Source organism: Saccostrea cucullata, unplaced genomic scaffold (genome assembly GCF_032062105.1).
Source record: "Saccostrea cucullata isolate Sc308-1 unplaced genomic scaffold, CSIRO_AGI_Scuc_v1 ctg131, whole genome shotgun sequence".
Lineage (NCBI taxonomy): Eukaryota > Metazoa > Mollusca > Bivalvia > Ostreida > Ostreidae > Saccostrea > Saccostrea cuccullata.
The window spans coordinates 10,859-20,860 of NW_026930457.1; the positions used below are offsets into that span (position 1 = coordinate 10,859).

The window sequence follows — 10,002 nt, forward strand, 5'->3', positions numbered from 1 at the left end:
CTTGTGGAGAGTAATCACACCCCATTTGATATTTAACCCAGGGGCTTGTTGGACATTTTTTCACAAATGATATTTATGATTTAACTTTTAAATGAGAAGAGATAGGACTTTTGTTTTACACACGTGTATTACCTATGACAAGGCCTTTCTAAATAAAATATGATTTTTGACCTCCTGACCCTGAAGTTTGACCTACTTTAAAAAAATTAAATATTACTTTGAATTGACCATAACTTTCCGGTGATAACTTCTTAATGATATTTGATGGTGCGTTTATATTTACACAATATGCTGTAAGAAATGACATATCGCCCACAATTAAAGGTTAAAGTTTTTGTGACGGACGAATAGAACTACAGACTGACAGACGAATGAAATTTAATGTCCCTCGCTTTTGCGAAAGTGGGGAACAAAATTAATTAAAATATTCAGTTGGTCCGCAACTTTTTGTTGCATTATCTAGAGTCAAATAAGGGTATAATGTGTAATATAGTAATTTATAAATAAAATTTGGCTCTGAACTAAGGTTAAATCTACCTATCCCCATGAAGTAGGATTTTCGATAATTTTTGTCCGCCGCTTTCACATTCTCATTCTTCTGTCTGTCTGTCAGTCTGTCACAAACACCAATTCTTTGAATTTGCATGTCCTTGTTTTGCCTAGAGTCATTTTTTCCAGCTAAGTCTAAATATTTTCTTTCTGGTTGCCCCCTTTTATAAACGACTCTACATCCCTGTATTGCTCAAATTAATCTCGGTGAGATAAATTCGTCGAAACTAAAAAAAAATTGTACAGACCGTTCGAGCCTTTTCCGAATCTTCGACCAGTGCTATACAAAGTGATTCCGAAAACTTCGTTCTAATTTCAACTGCTTGTTACGATCAAAATGTGTTGAATTGATTTTCCTGCCCATTTCAACTTTTTTTTTTAACTTTGGACGTGACTTTTTTTTAAGATTTGAAATCTGTGTTTTATTTTTAGCCTTGTGTTTTAAACAAAAAATGGATAAACGCTAAACTGAAAAAAAAAAACTTGGAATGCATGGCCTTACTCCAAATATTTTGTACTAGTTCGTTTCTACAGCAAAGTATAGTAGCTAGAATGATTTATTTGAAGCAGGGTATTTATACCTTATCTTTGCTCATTCAAAAGTTATCAGTAAAGAATTTTTTATTTCAAAAATCATCGTACATATTTTTAGGTCACCTGAGTAACTCAGGTGACCTATTGCTATCCGTTTTCGTCCGTCGTCGTGCGTCGTGTGTTAACATTTGAACATTTTCAGCTTCTTCTCTGAAACCACTGAACCAATTTCAACCAAATTTAGTATACAGCATCTATGGGTAAAGGGGAACAAAAATTGTGAATTTCATGGTCCCCGCCCCCCTGGGGCCTGAGGGGTGGGGCCAAAACCACTAAAATTATTGCAATCTTTAAAAATCTTCTTTACCCCTGGACATCAAGCAGGCAAACTGTTGGCATGAATGTAATGAGCATTGAGTCCTCTACTTAAATTATGAAATTCATGGCCCCAGGGTCAGGGGTTCTAGTGCTAGGGCGGGGCTATATAGATTATATAGTGAAAATGCATGATTTCTTTGAAAATCTTCTTCTCTGCTCCTGGGTATTAAATAAACTAACTAAGTACATAGTTATGGTGAGCAAGAGTGCCTCTTCCAGATTTGTGAAATTTAGGGCCCCAGGGTCAGGGGTTCTGGTGTTAGGGCGGGGCTCTATTGATTATATAGTGAAAATGCATTTATTCTTTAAAAATCTTCTTCTCTGCTCCTGGGTATTAAATAAACTAATGAAGTACATAGTTATGATGAGCAAGAGTGCCTCTTCCACATTTGTGAATTTTATGGCCCCAGGGTCAGGGGTTCTGGTGTTAGGGCGGGGCTCTATTGATTATATAGTGAAAATGCATTTATTCTTTGAAAATCCTCTCCTCTGCTTCTGGGTATTAAATAAACTAACTAAGCACATAATTATGATGAGCAAGAATCCTCTTCCAAAATTGTGAATTTTATGGCCCCAGGGTCAGGGGTTCTGGTGTTAGGGCGGGGCTCTATTGATAATATAGTGAAAATGCATTAATTCTTTTGAAAATCTTCTTCTCTGCTTCTGGGTATTAAATAAACTAACTAAGCACATAGTTATGATGAGCAAGAGTGCCTCTTCCAAAATTGTTAATTTTATGGCCCCAGGGTCAGGGGTTCTGGTGTTAGGGCGGGGCTCTATTGATTATATAGTGAAAATGCATTAATTCTTTGAAAATCTTCTTCTCTGCTCCTGGGTATTAAATAAACTAACTATAAGCACATAGTTATGATGAGCAAGAGTGCCTCTTCCAAAATTGTGAATTTTATGGCCCCAGGGTTCTGGTGTTAGGGCGGGGCTCTATTGATCATATAGTAAAAATACATTCATTCTTTGAAAATATTTACTTTTGCTTCTGGGTTTTATACCAATGATCCAAGTATATATATTTATGATGAGGAAAAGTGCATCTAGCAAAGTGGTTTTTTATGCCCTCTGGGTCGGGGGGGGGGGTATATAGTCTGAAAAAAAATTAATGCTTTGAAATCAGCTCTATTGTATTAATCAACCATTTTATGATAAAATTTTGAAATATGTGGCCCCTGGGTCAGTGGTTCCTTTGGGGTGAGGTGCACAACTGGGTATAAAGTGGAAGTGCATTTTCTCTTTGTACTCTGATCTACCTATGGATATTAAGTAAACAGAGTAACCATGCTAAGTTTATAATTATGATACGCAATGGTGCCTCTTTCAAAATTGTGAATTTCATGGCCTCTGGTTTAAAACACGAACCAAACTCAATTGTTTGAAAGTTGTTACACAATACTCAGGTGACCTATAAGGCCCGTGGGCCTCTTGTAATTGGAAAGGCCATGTCATGGGTATGACAAAAGTCAATTACAATGAAGAATTTTGTCTCCTTCTAAAGTTAGCAGAAAAAAAATATATTGAAAATTAGATTAAATATAAATGTCAAGGTTATTAGGCAAAATACAAAATATGCCAACATGTATTTGGAAACGTCTTATCAGAGATAATACACAAGTGTCTAATTGGAATACCAGTCTACGAAAGTTATATAATTATGCCCAATTGGATATATTGATTTGATAAAACATCATATTCTATAATCAATGATATTTTTTTGAAAAGTAGGTCAATAGGTCAAACTCCAAGGTCAATGTCACAGGATGAAAAGTCATATCACATTTGGAAAGATCTTGTCAAATGTACATGAAATAGGAAAACCTTATATATCTCCTGATTCAAACTGATTCCGAGGTCAATGTTTATTTTTATTGTGACAGACAGACTACAGAATAATGAGATTTAATTAATGTCCAATCGTTTTCGAAAAAAGCGAGGGACAATAAATAATGTTGGGCCTAATCTAAGTGAGATGTCTTAGGGACTAAAATTAAAATGGGCCCTGTAAGCTCGGAAATAAGACCTAGCTAGCTACTCCAAAAACGTTAACTTTTTCCTGTTCCATTCGTTATATTTGGTTTTAAAAACCTTCATTACGTGCTCCAAACTATACCGCTGATGCAGATAATATTTAAAGGTACTTGGACACAGTTTTGAAGTTAATATTTTCTCATTTTTTCTGTATAACATCACGAATTATATATTTTAATAGCATTTCACACAAAATGACATTATAATAAACAAATACATACTTGCTACATTATTTTCAATCATCCAAATAGATTTTTTCAATTGATAAGTGATAATCAGAATTTTACATTGGTGTGTAAAATTAAAACCGGATCCGTAAAAGTATGGACCTTCCTTAAAAGTTATTAAAACTTTAAATTTTTTGGCGGGTTTGATTGTCACATTCTTGCACTTTCACAAATTTTAATTTTATTCTTAATCCTCTGGACAAGTGGCAATCTTGATGTGATTTGATGAGAAATATTAAAACTTTTATCAAGAAAAATAATTTTATTCAGAGTAGAAATGTTAGAAAGCAAAACACCTTCACAAGTATCGTCATTCCGAATTAAGAGATGCGTGCAGAGTTTAGCAAATCGAGCACACTCGTGTTATGTACACAGTTTTTGTAAACAGGGCTCGAGTTCTGTTATTGTTTATATTTAGAATTCACCGGGTGCGTTCAATCGTCACAGTCTGCTTACCACAACTGCACGGACTGACAATATATTGTGTGTTTGTTTTGCTTTCGAACGTGTCTACTCGGAATTTTCTGGATTATAGTATTAATATTTTTCATTTATACAAAACGAGATTGCCATTTTTCCTAAGTATTAAGAATAAAATTAAATTTGTGAGAGTGCAACGATATGTCAATCAAACCCGCCGAAAAAATTGAAATGTCAATATCTTTTAAACGAAATAAGATTTTAAATTAATTTTTGTGTGAAATGCTATTAAAATATATAAGTCGTAATATTATAGAGAAAATAATAACTTCAAATCTGTGTCCAAGTACCTTTAAAGCCCCCCCCCCTTCCCCTTTTCTTTAAACTGTACTAAAGTTATTCATTGCGTCAGAAATTTGTTGTCTGTTTAGTATTTATAAATATTTTTTTCCCCTGTCAAGGACAGTTCGCAATCAGCCAATCAGAGGGCGCCAAATCCACACACCCATTTCTTACAGCGTGGTAAACAACCCATTTTCATCGAGGCGGCTCTGCGGAAAGTTAGGAGAAACTTTGTAAAGGTAATATTTCTTTTAAATAAGGAATAATATATAGTGTATAATGCATTTTTTTTATCACGAAAAATGTTATGATTTGTTGTTATATGTTTAATCTCAGAAGTTTCTTTTCTCATTTCTGCAGTATATACGTGTTACATAAACATGATAATTAAATAACTACATATAGTGGGTCTCAGTAACCGTTTTTTTTTTTCAGTTGTTTAAAAAATGCTTCTACCACTGGTCGTGCGGACGTTGACCTTCTCAGGCTTGTGTTAATGAATAACCATGCTAGCTAACGTACTTTAGCACCAATAATGAGATATTACGCAGTACATATACATGTACTACGCATCATATAATACAACGTCCAGAGACAAAGTATCATTTGCAGAATACAGTGAAAACAGTGTGGAATGGAATACATTTAACATTTATTCAACGCAATGCACGTCAAATAACAGAATAAGATCATAGTCCAGGAAGAAGTGATTCACAAATCACTATGTATCATCAACACTTAATAGTACATTTAGTCATTTACTTGCATATCATCATATCCATGTATAAACTTGTAATCTCTACATCCTCTCACCAAAGCACAAGATACTCTGTATCTGAATACACTAGAGGAAAAAGGATTAAATGGCATGAGAATAGGTGAAAGGGTTGAAGGGGGGATGAGAATGGGTGGGTGGGGTTTGCAAAATGATCGAGAGGGAAAGAATTTCATCCCATATCACACAGGGATATATTCAAAGATTAACTAAATCAGAGGACTTGGGTATTTTTGCAGAACTAAATGTAATGTTATTTGAGTATATAAAAAAAACTTGAGGGGTGAAAGAGGTGAAAGAAAAGACTATATCAAGAAGAATTAATAAGAAGGGGGGGGGGTAACTTTAAGTTTTCCAAACTATTCAAAGAATTTATAGGTAATATAAAATCAGATACAGTGTACTATATGTAGCCATTCAAACATGTACTAGTACATGTAGTGTGATATAGATATCCTTTGTCTCAGTCTGGTTTTGGTCTTTCATATGCTCGTAGGGTATGCCAGTTATAAAGTCATGGGAGAGAGATGAACAAGGCCCTGTATTATTTGTTATTTGCATATTTATACATAATATCTATTTAACACTACACTGACAGTCACAGGCATACAATGAATCTGTATTGACCCATTTTATCAATGCTCAGGAGTCATGACCCATCATCTGAGTAGGCTGTTACTTGATCATTGTCATATTTATTGATAGAAATACCTGGTAAGCCTGATATGAAAGGTATATTGAACATCAGTTAATTTGATGGCAAGAAGACATTAAACATGTTCATTAAAAATCAAAATGAAATAGGTAAAAAGAAAAAGAAGAATTGTAATCTTGTTAGGGACTTGTGGCCAATAACTTGCATGTTTAACATGTAATTAAGTTTGATCAGTATTGATCCCATATTTTTAATGAGGACTTTTTAAGTTGATTTTTTTTATTAATTGTTATCACTTTCACTTGTAATTATGTATGAATACCAGTATAATCTTGCAGTTACCCTAATATTTATAATACATACTGGGACAGTAATCCAAAAAGTACCCCGGTAGACGTATAGTGTTTGTCCTAGCTGTTATCAGCTTGTCTGCAAATCTTTATTGTGACCTATATTCTGGGGGTCTTCCCTTGAACTTCATTTATCTCACACCAGCTGATCTCTTCCTGCAAATAGGACAGACTGCATTTTTTAAACTTGTTTGTGGCAATTAACATTTAGTTATACAGCAAATTTTCTGTACTACCTGGATATTTGTGTATATTACCATTAAAATATGACATTTCCAGTTTTGTTTTTTACGTTGTTTCAGATCTGGACTTTGTACTGTAACATTCAATCATGCCTTCATTTCCACAATACCTGACTGCTGATCAAGAGAATGAGCTCAGGAGGATTGCCAATGCCATCGTGGCACCAGGGAAGGGAATACTGGCAGCTGATGAATCCACTGGTAAGAAACAAAGTCTGATGAATTCATTTACCACTACACTGCTACATTGAAAGGAATAAATAAATGCACTGTTACTCATAACTAATGTACAATTCAAAGATTGTAATATTGAGCATGTTGAGGAATCCTCTTAATATTTTAAGCATTGTCACTGTGTTTTAGAGATTTTCAACTTTCAATGGACGGTATGTGTTATTGTTACTGAGAGATGAAGACAGGAAACAATAACTGTCTTTGATTTTCAAAAGCAGGCAGACAAGAAACTTGAGTAGCAGTATCATACTGAAAATCCCCTTTAGGGACAAGGACCCTCAATCATACATGTATTGCAGCACTGATCTAAAACCACTTTTCTAGAAGTAATAATTATGTTGTAGGTACAATGGGTAAGAGGTTTGCCTCCATTGGGGTAGAGAATACGGAGGAGAACAGACGGCGATACAGGGAACTGTTGTTTACAGCGGACCCTGTGGTCGCCCAGAATATCAGTGGTGTCATTCTGTTCCATGAGACATTCTACCAGAAAGCAAAGGATGGCACACCATTTGTCAAGATTCTGAAGGACAAAGGCATGATTCCTGGCATCAAGGTCGACAAAGGAGTTGTTCCCCTTGCCGGAACAGATGGAGAGAGTACAACACAAGGTACACTTATTCTCTAAAAATGGAAATTTACTAATATTAATCTGCAGAAAAAGAAAAATACTACATGAAATATTATACTAAACTAGAGGTACTGTGAGCAATGAGCTCACTAAATGATACCCCCCGCCTTCCCATATGAATATAATGGCAGTGTCCATGTTTTGCTCTGGAAAATCAAAAATATATGTCGGATCAAGATGCACAATGACAATATGGAAATAAGAATCTGTGAAAGTTTCATTAAATTTCCTTCAGTGGTATGAGAGGAGTTGCGGATAAGAGATGGGTACCCCAAAGCGTAACGGATGTACGGACGGATGGAAATACCGATTACTATATACCCTCCCACTTTTCAAGCGGGGGGTATAAAAATGTTTTGAATTATTACAAAAGAAGTTATTCAAAAACAAAAAAACCCTTGCTCTTTCTTAGCTTGAAAGTAATTAATGAACATTGCTTTAGATTCCATGACTTTTATTCCAGGTTTGGATAGTTTATCTGAACGCTGTGCACAGTATAAGAAAGATGGAGCAGAATTTGCCAAATGGAGATGTGTTCTCAAGATCGGTTCTCACACCCCTACCTATCAGGCCATGTTTGAGAATGCTAATGTCCTGGCTCGGTATGCCAGCATATGTCAACAGGTTTGTAGTGAATAGTATACATATGCTTTTTCTTTTGAGTAAAAAGATATTTTGTATTTTTTTTAATCTTTAAACAATATGAGAAAATCTATTGGCAAATGAGTATGCTTTCTTAGACTGTTTTTTGGTAAGGCATGTACACTGAAACCTGTCTGATTCAACATGCACTTGGGGACAATATTTTTCAGTCAGATTATATAGGATATAAGATATAAGATATAAATAGTGTAAAGAACATTGAAAAATGTTAAATGGGAATGGAAAGAGAACAGAATATTTACGAAGTTATTGTGCATGTCAGACTGGTTTCACTTTATGTTAAAATAAATTACTCCTTTTTCACTTATAATTTTTTTTCAAGAATGGCCTTGTTCCAATAGTTGAACCAGAGGTCCTTTGTGATGGAGACCATGATTTAGAAACAGCACAAAAAGTAACTGAACAGGTAAAAACACATATTTCATATAACTCTTTACAAAGGAATCCACAAATTACACTTGTTATACAGGCATTTAATTAACATAGGAAACTCTTTACCTGTTATTTTCCAGGTTCTTGCCTTCACCTACAAAGCCCTGGCTGACCACCACGTCTTTCTGGAGGGAACGTTACTGAAACCAAACATGGTCACTGCGGGTCAGTCCTGTACCAAGAAATACACACCTGAACAGAACGGCAGAGCCACAGTCATAGCCCTCAGTAGGGGGGTACCTGCAGCTGTACCGGGTTTGTACTCTCTTGGTTTTTTAAGCACATTGGTAATGAACATAATCTAATCTTAAGTAAACAAGAATATGATTACTTCTTAATTCATACATTTTTTTTAGAACTTTTTCTTATCTATCTTACCTGTGGTTTACAATTTCCTTTTTCCAGGGATCACCTTTTTGTCAGGAGGCCAGTCTGAGGAAGATTCTACCATCAATCTGAATGCCATAAATCTCTGTCAAGGCCCCAAGCCCTGGGCTCTTACCTTCTCATTCGGGCGAGCTTTACAGGCCTCGGTACTGAAGGCCTGGCAGGGCAAGGATGAGAACGTGAAGGCTGCACAGCAGCAACTTCTGACCAGAGCTAGGGTATGAAGTCTTCAACAATTTTCTTCTCTACTATACATCAATCAGGCAAATAGTTTGCATGATTGCAGATTATTGTGCCCTTTACCAAAATTGTAAAATCCATTTTAAGATTGAAATACATTTGAAAATCTTCTCTAACCCTGGATATGTAATCGGCGAACTTTTGCATAGTCCTTAACCCCCCCCCCCCCTCCAAAAAAAATTAAAGCTGTTCATAACATGTCATGAAGTATTTTAAAATCTTCTTTATGTAGGCCAATGGACTTGCTGCCATGGGAAAATACCAAGGAGGAGAATCAGGAAAAGCTTCAGGAGAGTCTCTGTTTGTAGCCAACCACTCGTACTAAAGGCCGTTATAAACAATAAAATACTACTGCAGTAGAAACTGTAATAAATAATAAAATCCGCAATAGAAACATTTAGAGCAATACCTGGGAGACTTGAGAACCTCATCTTAATCTCTTGGTAGCGATTACAGGATGCAACATCATTTTTAAATGTCATAATATATCTTGTACATTCCCATCTTGATGTGCTATATAGTTTATTTCCAACTGATCTCACATCTTTCAACATGCTACACCAGCTTCAGAGTTGATGCATTGCTGTATTTGCAATATTTAGACATTTTAAATATTCAAAAACACATACTTTTGAGCTGACTTATCTGTGATTGGCATTGGTACTGAGTACCTTATTATTTCATGTATTAGGAGGCCAAGTTTCATTTATTGATGTACATGTAGTTAAAAATGAACTAAATGTTTGATTAAATGTAAGGATTGTCCTAGACTGTTAGACATTATTTAATCTTTTCATTATGTAATATTCAATGCAACCTATTATATTATACATGTTTAGGTACATGTATTCACCAGCTTTTGTTTCATTTTACTTTGAATATATGCAAAGAATATGAGGGAATAAT

The 10,002-nt window shown here is 35.1% G+C and overlaps 1 protein-coding gene across 1 annotated transcript; it reads left to right on the forward strand.

Annotated features, from left to right (window-relative positions):
• Window positions 1–6,554: 6,554 nt before the first annotated feature.
• On the forward strand, window positions 6,555–9,447 carry LOC134228660 (fructose-bisphosphate aldolase-like). The gene is made up of 7 exons (XM_062710337.1): window positions 6,555–6,710; window positions 7,088–7,354; window positions 7,838–7,998; window positions 8,360–8,443; window positions 8,550–8,724; window positions 8,875–9,074; window positions 9,329–9,447. The coding sequence occupies exons 1-7, from the start codon at window positions 6,599–6,601 to the stop codon at window positions 9,419–9,421; spliced, it is 1,092 nt and encodes a 363-aa protein (XP_062566321.1). The 5' UTR covers window positions 6,555–6,598; the 3' UTR covers window positions 9,422–9,447.
• Window positions 9,448–10,002: the final 555 nt, after the last annotated feature.

What these genes read in the sequence shown, in the direction of transcription:
- LOC134228660 (XM_062710337.1), top strand. Translation starts at nt 6,599, where the DNA reads ATGCCTTCATTTCCACAATACCTGACTGCTGATCAAGAGAATGAGCTC. An exon ending in GGCAGCTGATGAATCCACTG is followed by an intron (nt 6,711 to 7,087) that starts GTAAGAAACAAA and finishes ATTATGTTGTAG; the next exon opens with GTACAATGGGTAAGAGGTTT. An exon ending in ATGCCAGCATATGTCAACAG is followed by an intron (nt 7,999 to 8,359) that starts GTTTGTAGTGAA and finishes TTTTTTTTCAAG; the next exon opens with AATGGCCTTGTTCCAATAGT.